Source organism: Vicugna pacos, chromosome 15 (genome assembly GCF_048564905.1).
Source record: "Vicugna pacos chromosome 15, VicPac4, whole genome shotgun sequence".
Taxonomy (NCBI): Eukaryota; Metazoa; Chordata; class Mammalia; order Artiodactyla; family Camelidae; genus Vicugna; species Vicugna pacos.
Genome location: NC_133001.1, coordinates 27656760 through 27679237, shown reverse-complemented (window position 1 = coordinate 27679237; position 22478 = coordinate 27656760). Strand labels below are relative to the sequence as shown.

At 49.7% G+C, this 22478-nt stretch overlaps 1 protein-coding gene across 1 annotated transcript in view; it reads left to right on the top strand.

Moving 5' to 3' along the window:
* Window positions 1-22478, top strand: part of EPAS1 (endothelial PAS domain protein 1) — an 83861-nt gene that overhangs the window by 47687 nt on the left and 13696 nt on the right. The window contains exons 3-7 of the mRNA XM_031672613.2: window positions 7615-7766; window positions 8173-8257; window positions 11714-11832; window positions 11932-12137; window positions 21217-21323. Of these exons, the coding sequence (XP_031528473.1) occupies window positions 7615-7766; window positions 8173-8257; window positions 11714-11832; window positions 11932-12137; window positions 21217-21323 (669 nt within the window). The remainder of the gene's footprint in view (window positions 1-7614; window positions 7767-8172; window positions 8258-11713; window positions 11833-11931; window positions 12138-21216; window positions 21324-22478) is intronic.

Here is a 22478-nt window from a genome sequence, read left to right as displayed (position 1 = left end):
CAAAATACCATTTCCTGTTAGTCCTGACCAGGAAGAGGCGGCCTGGGGAGTTTGCCAGTTTCAGATCTAGTCTGCCGGTTCCACGAGGGAACTGGGCAACAGGCAGTGCCCCTCCGACCCTGCTGGCTGTGGCGCTGCAGGTGGGCAGCGTCCGAGGTGGGCGGAGGGGGAAGGGCAGGCAGGGGAAGGTTTTTTGTGGTGGGTTTTCAGTTTTCCTGAGTGTGCCACATGCCTCGGAGCCGGGTTGATTCTGCCATCCTGTTATGAAGTGGCTATTCTGGGAAAGAAACCCAGAGCAGAGGGAATCCAGTGTGAGGCGGAGAGGCCAGAGCGACATGTGCTATTCTGGGCCCTGGAGCACAGGAAGGATATGGGGGAAAGACGTTCAGAAAATAGGATGACAGCCCAGTGGGTCCCAGTGTTGGAGGCCTAACCCTGGACTACAAATCTAAAGAGTCTCAGAAAAGAGCAGGCAGAAGGGGCAGAACCAAGGGCAAAGGCGTGCTCTATAAATACTTTGAAAGAAACAATGCAAGGCAATGGCCGACTTGTGGTCATAGATGCTACGGAAAGAGGGAACCATGGGCTGAAGTATAAGAAAGGCTTGGAGATGCCATCACAGGGCATGTGTGTGCCTCTTTCATTTAAAGAGACTGTCTTCTAGGACAAGTGTGGGCAGTGTCTTAGTAGTGTTGGAATCATCTTTACATGTGCACAGAGTAGGCACTGGAGGACTTGATGACTAGACAGAGACCCGTTCCCCACACTCAGAAACACCTCAGCTTCCCTTGAAATTCTACTTAAACATTAATTCCTTTGGATTCATCATTGTTTCCTTCTACCACCACTACCGCTATCCCTCCACCAACAGAGAGCCCCAAAAGGAGTAATACGTTAATGCTGGGACACCTCTTTGAATTTGCACCTGTAGGACTTTTCTCTTCATAGATGATGGGAGGTGAGGCACAGAAAATTTAAGGTTGCTCAGCATCACACATTTAATACATAAGGAATTGCACCTAGAGTTCAAGTTCTTTTGAATCCTGACCCATGGGAAGGAGGGACATGGAGGGCAGGAGCATTCTGTAACCCTGGTCAGGTGAAGTTGTCAATGAGGGCTGGAGTGGAGGGAAGAGAAGGGTTCTCCCTTGCCAGAGGAACCAAAGTTAAACAGAGGAATGGGGGCCAGCCTTCAATAGCGGCGTTTGTGGGAGAGCCTCACACGCTCAGTGATTGCTTCTCCCCTTGCTGTTGGTGCGCGGCGTTGGTTTCTGTGCTCTTCTGCACATAACTGTCCTCCCCAGTGCTTCAGAGTTGGCTTAGGGCACATATCAGAGGCTCTGAGCACATCTGCCTGCGTGTGTGCTGGTGTGAACCCTCATGTGCCAGGCACGCCCAGGGAGATAGGAGCAGAGTGGCCACAGTGAGACACCACACATCCCCTCACAGGGGCTGTTGCAAGTCGTGGACACCAAGTGCCTGCCCTCTGGCTGGGCTTGGCCCTGGACCGACCAGAGGAAAGAAATGACTGAAAGGATGAAAAGTGTCCGCATTTGGCTATCTGGTCCTGGCGTCCTTGAAGGAGCAGTTCTCGTAAAACCCGCGTCGCCCGGGGGAGGCGGAGAGGGGAGGCATTCAGTGCCCTCTCTTCCAGGCTCCTGCCACACATTCTTTAGACCCGTTGTTGAAATTGTTTTCAGGAATTCTATGTGAGACAGGATCTTGTTCTTTTTAAATCACGTTTGCTTCTTTAAAACATGCAGTGCAACAAAAAGAAGTACAGGGTTTGTGGGCAGATGGACCGGCCCAGAATCCTCTGTCCGGCTGCCTGCCTTCCCTGCAGCCTTGTGAAAACCTCTTTACTACCTTTGAGCTTTACTTTCTCATCTGCACAAAAAGGGATACCAGTATTTGTATTGCTGTTCAAAGACTGAGATAATGGATATAAAAGCCCTGATCCTCTTGCCTGACACACATTATGCTCTCAATAAGTTATAGCTTAGAAATAAAACTTACTATGAACAAGCAAATCGATTTATAATAATTATAAGCTTCTGGAGAAATGATGTCAAAGAAAACCCACAGTCGACCCTTACTGTCCTCTTACCCACCTTCTAGCAATTTCTAGCAAAATGCAGAGTTGCCTAGCTTTCCCAAGTCCAAACAAACCACAGATTCATTATTGAAGCGTTTCTAACAAAGGTGAGTGCCGACATTGGCTCACTTTATGATAGGAAATAGCTGGTTGCATACCTCAGAGTTCAAAAGGCTAAAAAAGACCAGGTTTTGCTTTAGAAAAGTTTCTTCTTTACTTAGTAACACGTTTCCCTTTGATTTTCACAGTAGGCTGTTCTGTGTGGGAATGTTGGAGAGGAAACCTCAACGCTGAGAAATTCAGGCTGGGAGTCTGGGCGGCCGATTGAGATTTGTATCACAGGAAGCAAACTGCAACAATAGCTTTATGATATTAGCTTCCACGCTGGGCCGAGAACAGAACACACTCTGATGGGAACATCATTGGAAATACCGCTTGATTGTCTTAAATCCTCTTTCAAGATGAGCCCCACAAACTGTAACCAGATGAGAGTCACTCCTGCATTTGGAGGGCGTTAACCCGCAGTTAATATGCAAAATTGGCTTTTCACTGTAGAATTGAGTTTTGGCTTCCCCACAGCCGCACAAGGAGAAATCAGATTCATTTTACACAAGAGCTAGAGGTCAGTGTGAAGTGAGGTTTCTAAAAAGAAATGTCAGGTTTATTATTGATTTGATACATTTGCATAGCGAAGACAGCAGTGTTAATAAGACAGTGTGACTTCCTGATCCCTAGACCACTACGGGAAAGACATAAAAGAAGACAGGTGGTTTTAAAGTGTTTTACCGTGACCTTTTCATGCAGGAAAAGTGGGACCAGAGGCAGGTGTGATTTATTCCGGTGCCTTCTGATGCCCCACTTTCAGAATTCTAATCCCAGGTTTTCACTCCTGCTTTTTTACTGTGCCCCACCTACCCTCCAAACCAAGGCCTTTTTCTGTCCTATTTGGAGAAGAGCTGATAGGCTGATTCCTGCTGGGATGTTAGTGGCTGAGAGCAGCTAACGTACAATCTCTTCTAGAGATACTGGCCTTGTTCAGATCATTCCCTTTAACCTAAAACGGTCTGGTCAGTCTGGAGGTATGTGCTGACCCCAGCCCTGTGCTGCATCTTATGAAGAGTAATACTGAGATGTAAGATAGGATAATAAATTATGTACAGAACAAAGGAATGAATTTCTAATGGTGGACTTTCAAAGCCCTTTGGGAGGCCAGCAGGGTCAGATAAAACAGTGCCTTCTGCCAGAATGTCAGGGCAGCCTAAGCCTACTCCCTGGTCATGGTGGAGTTGAAAGGTGTGGCTATGGATCCAGTAAGTGATTCAAAATTAGTTTCCTCGTGGCTTGACTGGGGCCTCTTTGCAGTTGGCACAACCAGGACCGGGGGTAGGGTGGAGCAGTCAATGGGTCTACGGGCCTGGGAGGGCTGGAGGGGAAGAATCGGTGTGAAAGGAAAGCCCCTTCAGTGGTGACTACGTGGTGAAGGCCTGCCCAAGCCCAGCTGCCCCAGGAAGATCACTCAGAGTGGCTGAAAGAGCAGTCAAAGCAGTCTTGGGACTTCTCAGAGTAGGAAACAGGAATGATAACCCCAGTGGAAAAAAAGTGCACTCAGACCAGCAGCACCTGTGCTGGTCTGGTCTCAGGCCTGGTCAGGAGCTTCTGCCCCGCCACCCTGCCTGCTCACCCCAGACGCCCAGCTCCTGCTGCCCGCGGGGTCCCGCCCCTCACGGGCGGTGCTGCCTGAAGGAAATGAGCGGTGCTCCGGAAAAAGTGCTCCGAAACCTCAGCCCGCGCATATCCTGGCTGTGGGGAGTCATCAAAGCCTGTTTACCGGGGCTATTTTTAGCATTAAAGACTCTTGTTGTGCTCCCCGGCCCAGCACGCTTCATCTCAGCAGCGTGCCTCTGACCTGCGTGCCCCGCCCCTCTTCTTTGGGGTCAGACCCTGAAGGGTCCTGGGGAGCAGGTCGGTGAGACCTGGAACCCCAGGCAATTTAGAGACCCCACTGGGGGCTTACTCAGCACCTACTACGGGCTCCTCTGTATTCGGCACCCTGGACTCCTGGATTGTTATGCAGCCTGACTGTGATTTAACTGCATCTTCCCCACCAGTCCGTAGATTCCTGGAGGGAAAGGATTGCTTTTACACCTGTGTCTCCCTAGGACAGGCCTGAGCACCTAGTAAGTGACACTTGTTGGCAGATAGCCCCGTTCCCAGCAGACACATAGCAGGAGTGTAACTACGTAGTGAGTGAGTTTTCTACGTGCCTCGCACTGAGTTGGAGATTCATGGTACAGTCAGAAGACATGATGTTCCCATGGAACAGCAGGACTGAAAAAGCAGTGCCGTTTTCAGCTGGGGTGATGTGCCTGAGCCCTGGCCCCTCGGGTGGAGGGCCGCCTTGGGCCCTGCAGTTGTAACCCTCGGCTCCAATCTGACAGTGAGCTGCCAGGTTCCTTCTGAAACCCCAGAAGGATGAGTAGGTGCTGTGGGAGCAAACAGTTCCACAGAGGAAGGAGGTCCTGCTGTCCCAGGGTCCCCAGGGGCGGCTGCTGACTTCCTGGTCCCCCAGACATTGTGACTTCAGTTCCAAGACGTTCTGTTTCCATTCGTGGGCCCCAAGCGCCCCTCTCCCTCCCTCCCAGAGGCCAGCTGCTGTGGCCAATTTCGCCACCTCCTGGAAGCGAGGGTACTGGGCATGGATGGAGACCAGTTTGGCCGTGTTGGAACTGTTAAAAACAGGAAATTTTAAGCAGAACTATTTCCTCTGGACCTAGTTAACCCAAATAGGGTTGTCTCCAGATTTTGAAGTCAGTGTTGCCACTGAGATCAAAGAAACTGAAGAGAAAAAAAAATCTCCTCAGTAGGCCAGAAATCACAGGGCGGGCCCTTACTGTCTGGAGGAGGTGCTCACCTATCTGGTGTGATTTTTTAACAGCGTTGATTACAGCTCCTCACCCACCCCCCAAATAGTTCACTACCTGCCAAAATAGGTTGATTTTCCTGGTATTAGGGTCACTTGTAGGACTTGAGTTCAGGCCATGATTCTCTGCAAGGGGTCCTAGAGCCACCGGCATCCGCATCACTTGGGAACTTGTTAGAAAAGCAGCTTCTCAGCTCCCTCCCAACCTGAGAGCTACTGAATCAAACTGTGGGCCGGGGCCCATCCAGGACCGGCTTCACGAGTGTGTGACCCATGGAGTCCCATGGGGATTTCCGCACTTAGAAGGGCCCTGGGCATGGTTTAATTTTTCAACAAGAGGTCCCACATTTTTATTTTGCACTGGGCCCAGAAATCCTTGTTTTAGCAAGTCTCCTCAGTGGCTCTGGTGCATGTTCCAGTTTGAAGTCTCCTGAAGCCCCTGTTTAAATATAGGCGTTAACCGGGAGCATGGGGAACTCTGGTTCGTTATCATCAGTTCAGCTAACCAATCAGTTAGCAGGGATCAAGTGTGGGTCATTCCCAGGTAGCCTCCCCTCCCATAGGCTCGCTGCCTGAATCAGGGTGTGAAGGGGAAAGAATTTCCCTCATTTTGTTCTACCATTTTAGCAAAATAGAGGGAAGTCACAAAGACACTACACTGTACAGCCCAACTCTTGGCTCTAAAGGCTGGCCTGTCCCTGGGCAGCGTTTGTGACTCTGGCATTTTTTGCCAGTCATGTGTCCTGAAGGTGACTAGTCCCCAGTGATGCCACAGAAGCCCCTTGGTAGGAACATCTCCTAATTTGGATTTGTTCTTCCTGAGGAATAACAGCATATGACCCAGAGCTTAAATTTAGGGGCTCAAGGGAAAAGAGAAAAGAGAACTAAACAAATCCAGTGCCCTTGCAGAAAGGCCCTTGAACCTCGTTTCATGGCATCCATGTGCCCCTTGCCAAGTGGCCCATAAATCCAACTGCGTTTTACATTCCCTAGAACAGTCTCGATTTGAAAGACTCCTTTTAGTTAAGTGAATATAACTTTTATAAGTGACAAATTACTCTCTAATCCCCTTGTTCTGTAAAATAGGGAGGCATACTTGGCTTAATGTTTGTACTGGATGAATACAAATTTTTATAAGTAAATGTATGTTTGGAGTTAAATAATGCAGTAGGAGAGACAGGGCTGAAATAAAATCTGTGGTCTGATCTTAAGAAACAAGGGCCTGGGGCCTGAGAGCTTTGTTTGTCTGGGACAAGAGCTGGGTCTAAATTTTGCAGATAGCAGAGGTGTCCTCGATATGCCAGGGCTACTCAAAGTGGTTGATTGGAGGGGCGGGTGCTTTCCCAGGTTGCCCCTAGCAACCACCTCTGCAGCCGGCCACTAACACAGTAGCCTCTTCAGGTGGCTTCACATCTCTGGTCCTCACTCTCTCCAGACTGTCTTGCATGCATTGCTGGATGAATCTCCCCAAAGCAAAGGTCTGAGATGCTCCTTTTCTGGGACCTGGACCACCTCATGAGGCCAATCGATGAGAGTGGGAAACGGACCCTCCTCTTCAACTAGAGTCCCCAGAGGGAGCTTGCTCCAGGCTCTACCACCTCTATGTTTTCTGGTATCTGCCCAACCCACTGGGCTCCGGAAAGCCCTTCCTTCATTTAACAGAGTGAAATCCCTGTTTCAAGAGTCTCTTCCAGAGCCCTTCTTTGAGCACTTGTCTCTGACCACACCAAAGTGACCCCCTCTTCCTGGGAACCCTTCAGCACTTAACTGTCTACATTCTTTTTGGGCGCCCAGGTCTGTCACCCGGGAACTTTTACCTAGATTTGCATCTCTGTGTGCTACACATCCCCCAGCTAGGTTAGGAGCGATTTGACGGCAGTGACAGTGTCGTGGAGGGAGCAGAAGGGGGAAAGAATTCACAATGATTGGTACGTCTTAAGCATTTTACATGCTAACTTAATCCTGACAACTCAAAGAGATAGAAATTATTATCTCCAGTTAGCTGGTGGGAAACTGATGTTCAGAGAGGTTGTTACTTCCTCAGAGTCATAGCCTAATGGGGGGAACGGAATCTGTGTTTACTTGACTCCAAAGCCTATAAATGGTTAGGAGTGTGGCTTCTGGATTCAGCTGCCCGAGTCCACTAGCTGCAGCCTTTATAACCATGGATAAATTACCTAACCTCTGTAAGCCTCATCTGTCAGATGAGGCAAAGAATAGTACCCATGCTGCAGGTGTTTTGAAGATTACACAGCATGCTCAGTGCAGTACTTGATATGTTGTCATTGCTCAGTGCACATTAGCAAAAATCACTGTCCCCACTACTGCTATGACTGCTGCTATGTCTGTGACTGCTGCCGCCACCCTCGCCCCTGGCACCACCACAGCCATGTGCCCACAAAGCCCCCAGCAGGGTGTCCTCTGTGCCCTGGTGCTCATCAGACGCCTGCTGCTCGAGTGTGTGGGAGACACTTACATTACGGGCCGTGTGCTTTTCCAGGAAAGTTCACGTCATGCCTCTGAGCCATCCCTGGCAGGCATCCATCCATACCGGTCCCATCACATTCATGCAAGCTGCCCAAACCCCCTCTCTTTTCAGTTTGCTCTGAAAATGAGTCTGAAGCTGAGGCTGACCAGCAGATGGACAACTTGTATCTGAAAGCCTTGGAGGGTTTCATCGCCGTGGTGACCCAAGATGGCGACATGATCTTTCTGTCAGAAAACATCAGCAAGTTCATGGGACTCACACAGGTGACACCCTCCTTTGGCTCTTTCAGAAAAGAAAAATGTTTCCATTTGGGGGTAGAAATGAGTGGAAGGTTCTGATCACATCCCTCCTGACCTCTCTCTCTGCATGTGCCCCCCCTGCTCCTCTCTGATCTGAAGGTGCAAATCTCAGGAACACACTTTCAGCCCCTGGCATTGGGGTTGGCATTGCTGATGGCTGTTCTGGTGGACGGCTCTGCCAACCAGGTGAACAGGCCCACCCATGTGAATGATGTCAGTCATGAACTCTATTACACCTGTATGTCTGCAGACCTGCAGACTGGAATATGACAGTCTCCTCCCCATCTCCAAATCTGGAAGGGGCCCAGCTTCCTCTTGGAGACTTCTTCAGTGTCAGGGCTAATGAAGCCCAACCTTGTTTTTGAAACAGGTGGAGCTCACAGGACACAGCATCTTTGACTTCACTCACCCCTGTGACCATGAGGAGATCCGTGAGAACCTGAGTCTCAAAAATGGTAAGGTACTCTTCGTTGTGTTTCCTTCCTTCTTACGCCACCTGGGAGGGCATCTGCATCCCCTTTGTCTACAAGTTAGGATGGATGGATCACAGCCACAATGATTGAGAAAAAACTGACATCCTTAAAACACCCGGCAGAGCCTGTGAGATGAGACTGCAGGCACCGGAAGGCCCCATGCTCAGGACTGCCTCATGCTGGCTCTTCCTGGTGCCTGACAGCATACTCCTAGGGCACGCCCTTGGGTTAGGACACTGCCTCCAGGAGGTTTCATCACCTGAGTGCTGCATCTCTGCCAGGTGATGCCACGCAAACCAGTCAGCTCATCTGTGCCAGAGTGTTCATGGGAAGTGTTGTGGTTGTCCGTGTGATAGTTGTGTAAGAGACCACCCCAAACATAGTGGCTTAAGCAATCATTTTATTAACTCTCATGATTCTGTGGGTTCTGTGGATGGTTCTTTTGCTCCATGTGATGGCAGCTGGGCTGCCATCATCTCGGGGTTGGACTTGGTGGGATGACTAGATGGCTCCCCCAAACCTCTGGGACCCCTAGTGGCCAGGAGCTGGAGGTTGGGGCTCAGCTGGGATGCTGTCACAGCTGGACCCCTCTCTCGTTCCATGGGGTCTCAGAGCTTCTCCCTCTCTGTGTGGGAGCCAGACTTCTGACTTGGAGGCTCAGGTCTCCCAGAAAGTACAGAAGTAGAAGTTGCCAGGCCTTCCAAAGGCTTAGTCCTAAAACTGCACCAGCACCACTCTGCCCCATTCTCTTGTTAAAGTGAGTTACAAGTCAGCCCCGCTCAGTGTGGGAGGGAACTATGCACGGCCATGAATGCTAGATGTGGCTCACTGGGGCCACCTTTGGAGACTAGCTACCCTAGTACCAAGGAATGAATCTGGGTCCTTGGTGATAAGAAATAGGAACAGGTAGTTTTTGGCAGAGAAGAGAGTTAAAAGGTCTCATGCACTGCACCCTACCTGTGGGGCACCCAGCAGATGCCAGTGGTTGGGGACACGCAGAAGGCACTTTGCAATGACAGTCAAAGCTGCTGCTTCATCTCCTGTAACTGGGGACATTCAAGCAAAGGCACAAATAGAGATATTATTACGCAGACTGAAGCTTTGCGGTGAAGCAGGGCTCAGTGATTTTCCAGGTCCCTTCTGAACTTGAGAGTCAGTCTCTGTCCTGGGCAGATTCAGCCCAAGTCTAGACACCCCTTTACCACCTCTCACTTGTCACTGCCGTGGTGTGTGTGCTTATCCAACCTGAGTAACAGGGGCAGTGCTACTAAGCCTGCAAGGTTTTGCCGTTACTACCACACACACTTCAGAAGCAGACACTTCATTAGCCCACTTCTACCCTTGGTACAGACTGAGACTGCGAAATGCAGGGTTACAGCCACCTGCCCCACCCCCGCCAGCACCTCCTCCCCAGCCCCTCTGCCCCATCCCTGAAGGCCCCGTGAGCCCAGCCCCAGGAGCACACGGGCTGAGGAGCCCTCTGTGGGCTGCTCGGCAGCTTCTCTGCTACCAAGAAAGTCTTACTTGGTTCCAAGAGGAAGAGGCTACCAGACTTTCCAAATCCTTTTCTAAAACAGGTTCTGAAAGCCTGAGAAAATCAAAATGTCTGATTTCTTCTCTACTTTGGAAACCACTTGGCCCTTAAATTCTCAGTCTCAGCTTAACCTCTGACCCTAGTCTCAGTCGGCCCATGTGACCCGAACCAAGTCACTTCATTTCTCTGTTCCTTGGAGTCTTTGATTTCAAATTGACAGTATTGGACCAGGCAGAGTCTAGGACCTTCCAGCTTTCGAGAGCCATGATTCAGCATAACTGTGCTCTATTGATCTGAGTAGAACTTTAGGTCTCTTGGTCCCTGTATCGAGGACTTGGGATCAAACTCAGTGAATCAGCAAAGCCTCCTTGAAGGTGCCGACCTGAGTGGACACATGATCTGTAAGCAAAGGGTTAGTGTGAGCGGCCAGAGGAAGATAAGGCTGTGAGGCTGATTGTGGAAGGCTTTGAAGGCCAGGTATCTGGCCCTCGAACTTCATCCTGTAGACAGAGGGGAGCTATTGGAAATGTTTAAGCAGGTGTAGGCTAATCTGACTGGAGCTACATTTAGAAAAATTAACCAAGTGGCAGAATGGGGAGAATTCAGAGGTGAACAGGTCAGGAGGCCACAATCATAGCCCATGCCACAGCCACAAATGAGGCCCTCCACTTACGCCAGCGCCTGAGCTCGTCCTTGTGTCGGGTCCAGGCCCCAACATACAAGAATATCTCGTGATATGCAAACCCCACCTATGGAAATGAAACTTACAAGAAACATAGATCTCCCAGTATGGGAGAGATGTTTTTATAATCATGATGGAGGAGTGTTCTCTCTTTAAAAAAGGATTCACTATTTGGTTTATTTAGTGGGCTCTCCTAGGGATGTTTAAGGTAGATTCAAAGATGCCACAATTCATTAGACGTGCAGCAGTTTGGGGACATGTCACTCAAATAAATCATGGCTCCCAGAGGGGGTTAAGGGCAGAGGCTGGTGGCCATGCCTGGAGGGAGGAGTGTGACTATTTGAAACAAGGTTCTAGATTGTTCTGAGATGCTGGGCAGGGGCAGGACTGCACCTTGGAAGGTGCTGGGTGGATGGGAGTGGTGGAGGCAGAATTTACACGTGGGCAGTGGGGCTCAGCTGGCACTTAGTGTGTGCATTACTTTTTTGTTGTTGTTTTTACAAAAAGTGGGAAAAGTTCTGGATGAGCAGGATATTTGGAGACTGTAAGGAAGGAAGCAGTCTTGTTTGTCTTGGTGATGTATTTTATTCTGGCTGAGAAAGGATCCGTGTAGAGTTAATTGTCAAGGTGAACTTGCTCACCAAATCCCAGGGGATTCGGACCTGCAGCCTCTCTCACGCCCTGATGTACGTCGCTTTAGGGAGAAAGCTAATGGTGCAGGATCCTGCATGCAGCCATTGCAGGTAGAAAATAGGGCCCTGGCGGGTTCAAATTCGTGAGGGGCAGGAATGAGGAAGAGACAGGGATGTCTGAGGGAAGTTGCTCGCCTGAGAGGCTTATCCTCCTTGTCGGAGTCATTGTGCTGTTGCCAGGCTATTCCTTGGAATACTTCCTAGGGAGCCTGGGCCTGCCCAGGAGAGGTTTGCTGAGGTTACGACTGATGGTCGCTCATTGTCTGGCCGCTCTGAAGTGAGCACTGACCACGTGCGAGGTGCCATGGGAAGTAAAGCCGTGGAACAGCCCCCACCTGCCGCGGATCTGAGGCAGCACTGGTCCTCGGGCCAGGGTGGTGCTGCGTGTTCACGGCAGGCCTGCGTGCTGAGGGAGCCACTCCTGGGGAAAAACACAAATACGTCCCCCAGAGAAAGTACAGCAGGGTCCTCCTTCTGCATATGAACACAAATGCCAGTTCAGCCGGTTCCGCCTCCCTTTCCCCATCCAGGCTCTGGTTTTGGGAAGAAAAGCAAAGATGTCTCCACAGAGCGGGACTTCTTCATGAGGATGAAGTGCACGGTCACCAACAGAGGCCGAACCGTCAACCTCAAGTCAGCCACCTGGAAGGTAGGAGACGTCAGGCCCGGGTTGGGGTCCCCAGCCTGCCTCACCAACCCCACCCCCGTGCTCTCGGCCCCACGGCTGACCTCCGTGGCTGGTCTCCAGGTCCTGCACTGCACGGGCCAGGTGAAGGTCTACAACAGCTGCCCCCCTCACAGAGGTCTGTGCGGCTGCAAGGAGCCGCTGCTGTCCTGCCTCATCATCATGTGCGAGCCCATCCAGCACCCGTCCCACATGGACATCCCCCTGGACAGCAAGACCTTCCTGAGCCGCCACAGCATGGACATGAAGTTCACCTACTGCGACGACAGGTGTGTGCGTCTGGCCTGCGTGCTTGTGCCTGTGTGCGTCAGTGGCCGGTGCCTGTGGTCCAGGTATGCGTCTGGGCAGAAGTGTTGTATGGCTGGGTGAGGTCTCTGTTCCATCCTATCAGTGCCGCCGAAGGGTTCCTCACACCGTATGCGGTGGTTTCTCCTTGACACAGCGGCTGGCTGCAGGGCTGCCCTGGGGGGCAGCTGTCGCCGTGGTGGAGTGCTGTGGTGTGTACATATCCCTCCGCCTGTGTATCAGGCTCCCGGGAGATCTCCAGGCCACTCCCCCTCCCCAGGAGACGAGCATCTAGAGGTCTCCATCAGCACCCCCAATTCAGAGGCCAGCTGGGAGCTTCGGCTTCTGACCTGGAAGCTGCCCAAGGCCACATGGCTCCTGCAAGTTCTCTTCCAATAATGAGCTCTTTGCTCAGCTTTTGCTCCTCCTGTGTCGCCTCCATTCCAGCTACTGTCCAGCCCAGCTGGAAAGCTATTTGATAGAGGGAATTAAGCCAGACTCTAAACCCCAAACCAGCCCCGACTGGAAATTCTCTTACGGGAGAGTGTAATGGTTATTAAGAGTATTGACTGGGCAAGACGGCCTAAGTTCAAGTCCAATGGGAGGTGTTCGGTGTTAGCTGTGATTCTTGCCCTAAATTGTTTCTCTGTTAAAGCAGTTGGAAGAACATCTGAGACTGCACATGTAGTCCCTGTCACTCTAGTTTTTAGCTTGAGGTGAGGGAAGAGGCTTGGGCTGTCATGGGAAGGGTGGCGGGGAGCAGCTCTGATTCCCCCACTGCCTGGTCTCTGCCCTCCCCGCTGGGCCTGGGCATCGGGAGTGTGGGCGGAGCAGTGACCACCATCAGAGAAGGAAGGCCAGGCCAGGAGAAGGGGCTGGGCAGGCAGGCCTGGCTCTCGGAAATGCTACTGCAGCCTGCTGACTAATGCATGACCGACGCGGCCTTCAGGATCTCCCCACCTGACCCCAGCTTTCTGCAACGTCCAGAGTCACCGTGTTTGTCCAGAGTCACCGTTCTTGTGGCAACTCTTTGCTGCTCCAGCCACTCCCCTCTCACCTTCTAGGGTTTCTACAGAAACCCTGAGATCTCAGCTTCCTCTTCTGTCAAATGCCGAGGAGAATACGTTCTCCACCTGTCTCGGGGCTCACTGTCAGATGAGATGTTGGCTGTGGAAGCACTTGGAGAAGTACAAATCCCACCACCGACTGGAGGCTCTCTGTTCCTGCCAGGATCCTGCTCCCAGCCCTTGCCCTCCCCCAGAGCTTGTCTCCCCACTAAACTTAAGGGGCCAAGATCACTACTGGAGGCACGGGGAGCGTGGGGGCCTGTAAGAATGAGGCTACCAGCAAGAGACTGCCTCACTTTCCCAGCCGACAGGAAGCCACAGACCCTGGGAGAGAGCTTCAGCCTCCCCAGGCCCGCCCACTTTTCTCTCATCCACTGGACACCCTGGGGGGTGTCTGGGGTTCTTTGTTGGGGGTGCCTACTTTCCAGGCTCGACTGAGTTTCTCCCCCCTGACTAGAGACTGGCCTGGTGATGGCTGGTTCCCCCTTCTTAGACACCCTCTCCAGGCACAATTTAAGAACTTTTGTAGAAGTATCCTCGAGTCATTCCTGTCCCCGAGTTCTGACCACAGTTTAGTGCCCAGACTCAAGGCTCTTGGGGCCAGTGGGTAGTTCTAGATGTAGAAAGGAGTGCTCCAACCTCATAGGGAGAAAATGTCACCTGTGTGACCTGTGTCCTGGAACTTTGATAGTCAGCACTTATGATGGCTTTTTGTGTTGTCATTATTGTGATGATGAGGATAATTAGAAAGATATTCCAAAGGCAGGCACTAGAGAAGTCCATGCTGTGTGTAAGGTTATTTATTAGAGGCAGTCTTTGTACACACACGAACATTCTGAGGAGAAGACATAGTTCTGTGATGTGCACCCCTCTCCCTAATCTTCCACAGTGACAGGGTGATCCTGCTAAAGAGCCCACAAGTGTCCAGCTCCAGGGTGGGGTGGCGCTTGCATGCCCTCGCTGTGCAGCCCGGCAGTGGCTGGGGTGCCCGGGACGGTGGAAGCTGTGGGGAGCACAGCCCTGACATGACCCCACAAGCACGGGTCTGCTCTCCTAGAAAATCACTTCTCATCCCTGGATAACAGAAAAGGGTCTTTTGGGTTTTTTTTTTTTTCCTTTAAGCTCAAGACTTTATCCTTGTTAAAGTGAAGGAAAAAATCCTCGGAGAAGGTAATTTGAAGTTTTCACTCGTTCATTGTCTATTTTGAATGAATTTCAGGTCATACCTGAAAGCATCTAACCTGTGGGTGAATGAAGAGGGGACAAAAGAACATGAGGAATTGGGTGCCTAAGAGTGGAGAAACTCTTTCCAGAAAGGGGAGAGGCCCTGGCCGACTTCTTGGTTCTGTTCAGGGCTGGTAGGCAAAGTTGATCCTGGCCTGAAGGAACCAGCGATTTAGGGCTTTGTGACTCAGTATGTGGAAGGTGATACTGCTTGTAAGGTCTGCCGGACACATTGCACTTTCAGCAAAATCTTGCTTTTCAAATCTAATTACGTGGCCCAAACTCCACATTCAGTGGTGCTGGGTGGATGGATGCGGAGGCATTTGAAGACACAGAATGCTGTGCCACACACGTTGCGTTTAACGGATTAGCAGATTAGTTAACAAGGGCACAGACATGGCTTAGACAGTTTATAAAGTGACTATTTTAAGTCCTTAATCCCTACATGTTATTTCTCAATTGCTTTGATGAGGACTAGGATCTTTTGGTTCTGGTAGCTTGTCTTGTATTCACTCTTTGTATTGGGATGGGGAAAGGTAAACACACATTCTCCCTCCTTCCCTCCCTCCTTCCCTCTCTCCATCTCACCCTCCCTCTACACCTTCCCACCTCCAACACATACCTCTTCCAAGATCAATGCTTCAAAAATCAACACTTAGCATATCATAGCCTGGCGCGAGGGGCGCATTTCACTTTAATCAAGGAATTCACTAGATTTAATGACATCTGACACACATGAGGGACTGTGATTTCCCCCAAAGATGACTATTTTCCCAATGGGAAAATTAGAATCTGATGAAAATGTAAGGCAATTAGAATCCACAGAAGTCACTTTTGAGGCTGTTTCGTACTTCTTCTTAGGTATATTCAGACCACAGACACAATCAAGCAAAAAAAGAAAAGCGGCATGGAGAAAAAGAGAAGGGAGAACAGAGAGGAAATAGGGGAGGGAAATAAAATAGAAAGAAAAGAGAACTCTAATCTTGTGTTTAACTCTCAGGTTTCCAGAATCAATCGACTGACACAACTTACTCCCGAACATTGAAATGGAATAGAGGAATGCAGATGCTTCAGAATCGTTCTTCCTGCTCCTCTTAATAATTAGCCAGAGGGCCGTATCATGCCCTGTATTAATTAGCTGAAAACATAGTAAATAGTTTACGAAGTGAATTCAATAACAATTTATACATCAGTTCCATTTATTTGTATATAGAGCCGACTGCTCTGGTTAGGGGGAGTAAAGTTGAGAAGCGAGGTTAAAGAAGACCCTAATTTTCAGGGTAGTGGGTGGGCTCATGCCCATTGACGACTCATGCAGAGGCGTTATACTCTGTTTCCTAAATTAATGAGCTGTTAGTTATTGAGCCACTGCTATGTATCTGACCTGGTGCCAGAGACTGCGTATATCAAGGAAGTAAAGGAGATGATCCCTGATCTCCAAGGGTCTGGATTTTGAGACATGAGCAACTTAATAAAACCAAGGTGGATGGTACAAATAGAACATTCCATTCACCCAAAAGGAAGACAAAAGTTGTTTCCAAGTCATTGAACTTTTAAATACGGTGGTTCTTAAATTCACATGGAGGCGCCACCTAGTGGAGAAAGAGGATAACTGAAAAAAGCCAAGACATCAAAAAGTGGGTCAAACTCTATAATGTTCGTAAGCCCACTGCACGTTTGTCCGTTTTATGAGTTCTCTTGTATCTTAGAAACTGATTATGAAAGCGTGTTTTGTGGATAAGAGCAGTGTCACTGAGGGAAAGTATCAAGGTTGCAATAAAAATTTCAAATTAACAAAGAGCATTGTGTAATTTTTACAGATAAAGAATCTGAGGGCAGCCCCGATTTGTCATTGGATTAAGGCAATTTAGGGTGTAATAATGTCAGGAGTTATGGTTTTTAATAAGTTGAGATGCCTACATTGTAAATTCTGTGGATCAAATTTCTGATGAATTCTTTTTATACAAAGTTTGCAATAATAATGATGATAAAAGTGAGGGGGATAGCTGAGGATCATAGAGAGAATGTCAGCAAAATTAGAAAGAGCCATGAGCTGTAACACACACACATCAAAACACCTGGAAGGCAACAGTGTTAAAGTCTGAGAAGAAAATAGGCTGACTTCGACAAATTAGTAGTAAAAGATTATGTACTTTCATCGCATATTGAGATACATTTAACAAAGTATTTTACTTTTTAAATAGAATAGGGGGCATCTTCAGGGTGATCCTTCAGATTAATATACATAGTGTTTAGTTCCATATTTAGTCTATTCTAAATGTTTCTGCAGACATAACACAGTAGTCTTTCTCCACCTATCTGGTGTAAGAGAGTATACTGTGTTTCTTTAAATCCCTGAGTTAGAAGCAACTTCAGATGCCCTCCTGGTGCATCTGTGTCTCCTCCAGACAATAATGTTCTGAAATCAGCCATAACAAAGTTTGGGCATATGTATGAGAACTGCTCATACGTGAGCCGGTCTAATCTAATCTGCTCAGAATACGCCTTGGAAGAGGCAGCTCTACAAATGCTCTTTGGAATTTATTTCAAAGTTTAATAGACCTCATGTTTCAAAAATTATCCTTCTACATGATCTGCTTCTCTCTCGCTACAATTCACAGCGAATTTCCCCTTGCTGCTTGTGGGTTTCAAGGTGATGAAAGGCAGCCGTGGCATTTGGTGGCATGTGGGTCGGTCCAGGATTAAGCCAGGGCTACCCTCCTGGGTATAAATTCACCCACCTGAAACACAGCGCACCAACAGGTGGGAAGTTGATTATCCATTAACTACAGAGCTGGTTGTGTAGATCTCACTTAACCCTGTGCTGTGTGAGGAAAACACAAGGCAAAAGTATTATTGTTTAAAGCAAACAAAATCTGGATAGAAATACATTAAAACAAAAGGCATTGAAATCTCAGCTAGTGAACAGTCTGGGTGTTAGTAAGGAAGTGCAAACCTTATAAGCACATACAGAAACCAAATGAGCTAAGTCAGATGTCCCCTCGTAGAGGCTGTTGCCAGGAGGGCAGGAGGAAAGTAAGCAGACTTTAACCCAAGGATGGTTTTATTAGCAAATGCGTTCTTTGGAAACCGAATAGGTGGTTATGAAGTACTTAAAACTTTCATCCTCTCACATGGTTGAATTGCTCTCTAACCATCCTGTTTACACAGTTAATTTACCGAGCAAGTCCTGTACTCGTGCAGGGAGCGGGGGAGAACCTGCAGCCAGACCTTGTTTGAGGGGCGCAGTGGTGTGCGAGCTCGGGGCGCTTGCTGCTTCGCCCCACAGAGGCGTCAGCTCAGGTCTGCCCCGCGTGTCTTCTGCCTTTTGAGGCCGCACTGCCTCTGCCGTCGGGAGGGTAACGTTCTTCTGAGTGCTCAGCCACAGGGACTCCACATCGAAAAGAGCCTCTGGACATTTTTAAGGGTAAAGTGCAGAGGGAAGAGCAATGGGTGCTGTCATTTTACGTAGTGAAGCTGCTCTCACCGTTCAACCGGAGTATTTCCTTGGGACAGCACTAACTTCAGAATTTAACCACCTTTTTTTCTCCTCTACGTTTCCTAGTTTCTTTTTCTCCTTCTTCCTCTGCCTTCTGTGGCTTCCCTGTCCGTGTCTCCATCTTTCTCCTCACCTCATCCTTGCTCTGGTTCTTATTATTTAAATGGGACCTCTGTTCTCATTCCTGAAGTCGGGTGAATTCAGCCCTTTGACATTTCCCTCTTCTCTGCAAACAGAACAGCCCTACTGAGTTGACTTTTGAAATTTATGGGTGACCCCAAACCAATTTTTTTTCCTCCAGAAAGTCAGGGGCCCTTAATTAGAAAGAAAGAAAAAAAATGGCTCCCCCGCCCTGGTGGAGAGAGCAAATGAAACCGTGTTATCACAGCCCAGCCCCGGGGCCTCTGGGACCGCGGGAAACGAGCGGGCGGCCCTCGTGTGCTGTGCTGGGCGACCCAGTAAACAAGCGGGTTCGTTACCCTCCCCAGTGGCGTCGGCGCGCCTGCAGACGGAGGGGAACGACCATCAGCTTTGAGCTGGGGTTTCCTGGTTTTGTGAAGTCTGACTACTTGAACGTTCTTCAATTGTGTTTGGGGTATGCGTGTTTCCCAGTTTTTATAGTCGTCTGTTTAAAGGAATGAAGGAGGAGACATTAAATATTTATTTTAGTTGACAAGATAGATGAAGGCTGTTACTGGGAAGAGAGCTGGCAATTCTGAAATTGAGGTTTTGTTTGTCTGCTTCCAAAACATGCCCATTGTGTGCCTTTGAATGGATGGTGCATTATTTAGATGAAAAAATACTGTATTTGAGGCTGGTTTTAATAAACATTTACTTGAACATTTTGAAGATTCTAATCTTGAAAGAAAATGTAATCTTTTCAGGGAGTAGCATCAAATCTTTCCCAGGATAGCTTCATTTCTGAGGGTCTCTAGAAAATTCTAGATCTAGTCCAGGAACAGAAGTCGGTTATCTGGTAAATCGGTGAGTCTGTAAACGGCCAGCCCATTGTCAGCAGGGCCCACGGGTGCGGTTCTGAGTCCTGGGCTGAGCTGAGAGGCATCGGACCCCTGTGGAAAGGAAGGCTGGCCGAGGGCAGCCGGGTGCCATCCCTGGAGCCGGGCTGCCGAGGAGCACGTGTTGTTGACGAGCTCAGAGACCTTCGTGCTCAGGGCCAGCTGACAGGACAGGGCCTCCCCATCTGAGTCTAGCTGGCTGGCGCGGGTGAGCTGCTGGAGTCTTGTGCAGAAATATCTCCACGGGGCTGAACCAGCTGAGACCTGAGCCTGTCAGCTCTGCTCTGTTGCCCCTTGTTTGACAAAGGCTTTAACCCCCAGGTCTCCCCAGGCGAACTTGTCTCTCCTCTGCCCATGTCAACACCAGACACGCCTTACAGAACGGAGAGGGGACGATGGCCTGAATCTCGTGGGGGCTAGGGGAGGCTGGGTGCGGGCACCGGCCTGCACTGAGTCAGGTGACCGTGGTGGAGGAGAAGAAGTGGATCACGAGGGCCCAGGTCCCTTAGCAGTGCTGGGGTCGACAGGGCTCTGATTGTTCCTGGGGCCACAGAAGAAAATCAACCCACTGGTCAGCTACTCCAGTATTTACTGAGCACCTGTTGTAGCAAAGGCTGAAGTGGGCCCTGAGTTCAAGGGTCAGCAGCCTAGAATGTGGAGAGACGAACACATGATTCCTTGAGACGCTGTGTTCGCCTGTTAGGACTTGATGAGAAGGGGGACTTGGAGAGAGCTCTGCGGCAAGCGTGGATTTGCAGGTGGTGGTGGGAGAGCCGCGAAAGAGGGGTCCAGCAGGGTGGAGGGTCCACGACCGGCTGGCAGTCATTCGCAGATCAGACTGCTTGGAAGACAGAGACAAGATTCTGGGGGACTTGGAGGTTATATCAAGTTTACTTATTCTGGATGCAGTTGGTGATAGGTGAGCTGTAGGTGCTTGCAGAGAGGAGTGACAGAATGGAAGTGATGTTTTAGGATGATTTAGTCTGGCCCGTGCAGAGCCCGTCTGGAGGAGGAGAGGGGAGAGGGAGTAGGGGCCACCGCTTCTGCTTTCTCCCCACACGCTTTATCTGCAACATGGATAAATGACAGGGCCGTGCCCCGAGAGTCGTGCATTCCAAAATAGAGCTTGTAACGATGAGACTATAGCATCACTTCTCACTTGTGATCCACTAAGTAAACAAGACAATGAGCCCGTTAGAAAAAGTGTATGAGAGAACAAAGATGAGAAAATGATATTTACGTGTGACATGGGAAAGCGGCTAATCTGGTGGTTCTGGGGCAGGGCTTTGTTTTAATGACTCCAGCACAGAGCAGAGGGTCCTCAGACAGTGAAGGGATTCTGCACTGGACCTGCCTTTCTCGGTCCACTTCCCGTCAAAACCAGACACCTCACAGGGGATAGTCAAGGCCTGTCATTTCAGAGCTGCCTGTTTATCAGAGTATAATGAAGAGGCACACTTTTCTATGACTGTGACTCTTTGTTCTTGGCACCTCCTGCCCTCCCTCCTTTCCTTGAGACGGGGAGGGACAAAGAGGAGAACCCACCAAGGCAAACCTGATTTCTAAGAGGCATCTGAGGTCACCAGGCAGGACCTACGGGGTGAAGGTTTAAGCACAGATGGGGCTCTGCCTGCCTGGGTTGCTCCTTGCTCCATGATTCATTCTCTCTCTCTCTGTCTCTCACTCACTCTCACTCTCTCTCTCTCTCTCTCACACACAGACACACACACACATGCCATCTCCATGCTTTTCCCCACTTGGGGCCACATCATTTTCACTCACCCTCTACTAGAATAAACGTGACCTAGTAGTTAGGAGGTTCCTGTTCTCATTCTTGCTCTGTCCCTGGACACTTGTATGGACATCAAGAAAATTGCCCTCCCTGCACCTCTGTTCCCTTGCCTGCAAAAAAAACATGGTTGGGGGTGTGTGAGTGCCCCTTCCAATGGCCACTTGAGAGTAGGCACATGTGTCTGTTGGGGTAGGGTGGGGAGTCCCTGGTTAGGTGCTTTTCCTCTCTCCCCAAACACAACTTCAGGAAAAGTGGAAGTTCAGTAGATGCATAGTTGTAGGCTGAGAATCACGGTTTTGTCTTGTTTTGTTTTTTGCTTGGACGAATGGTACGACTGGGAAATTTAGAGTGTGTTCCTCTGAATGTATGTATTGGAATTACCTTCTGGATTTAACTCCTTGAGTCTCTGCTCACATTCACATCGTCTCTCTCCCCCCTTGCTTTTTATTTTTTTATTTTTTTTAGAATCACGGAACTGGTTGGCTACCACCCCGAAGAGCTGCTCGGCCGTTCAGCCTACGAGTTCTACCATGCACTGGACTCAGAGAACATGACCAGAAGTCACCAGAACTGTAAGTTCCAGGAGTGCCCCAGGCGGCTTCCTTGTATCTGTGGAATCTGACCTGGAGTGGGGTCGACTGGCGGGGAAGGAGAAGACCGGGTCACTTCCTTCACAGAGCCACCCTCTCGTGTAGTGGCCAAGACTCACGGCCTCAGGATCGTTAGAGAACCAAGGCTGCCACTGGCCTGTACGACACATTCATGCAGATTGGGAAAAGGGCCCCTCTCCCTGAGGGACAGGCACACCAAGGAGAACAGCTGGAGAATGCAAGGCGGGCTGAATCTCAGTCTCCACTTAGCGCCTCCACTCAGCACCCTTGTGCAGTTAGCAGTCTGCATGACCTTCTGCAACAGCCCCCTAGAGCGTAATACAGGACAGCGTGTAACCCCAGCCTTCAGAGAAGAAGAGAGAACGGGCACATGAAGGATGGAGGAGCACTGGGCTAAGCAGAGGGGAAGGCTGTACAGTGCCAGCGTGGCTCCCTGAGAGCTTGCTTGCTGGGGTAAGAGAACTCAGTTTGAGGAAGCTATCCGGGCAACCCAGTGATGGCATGTGGAAGCTGTGCCTTGCAGCTTGGAGGAAAACCTGAATTATGAAGGGATTCTAGAACAGGGCTGCCCAATAGAACCTTCTGTGATGGAAACGTTCTCCATCTGCATATTCCATATGTGACCTCTGCTGTATCTGAAATATGTCTAGTGCAACTGAGAAGCTGAATTTTTTTAAGTTTAATTTTAATTATATTTAAGTAGCCACACTTGGGTAGTGGCTACCATACTGGACAGGGCAGTTCTAATGCATTCGGCTGGCCATGTTCCCAGTTAAGGCGTCCCATTTGGAGGTGATCCAGGATGGTTTTCCTGATTCCATACAGCCCATTAACGTGCAGGGACCCTAGGTCTGTAACCCTGTGCTTCACCATCGGGGGGAAACAGAAATCGATAGGATGGATCCCTGTCCTTCGGGTTCTCGTTCCTGGGGGGAGGGGGGCGCAGTGGGCTGTGGGACCGAAGTGACTCGCACCTTCAGTCCCCAGTGTGCTGTTTGGAACAGTACAGGTACTAAATGAATGATAGACTCCAGGGGAAAATATACATAATTTGGGGAAGAATGCTTCAAAATAACTGCCCTCAGTGCAGATGGAGGTGCTGAGAGGGTTACAGAG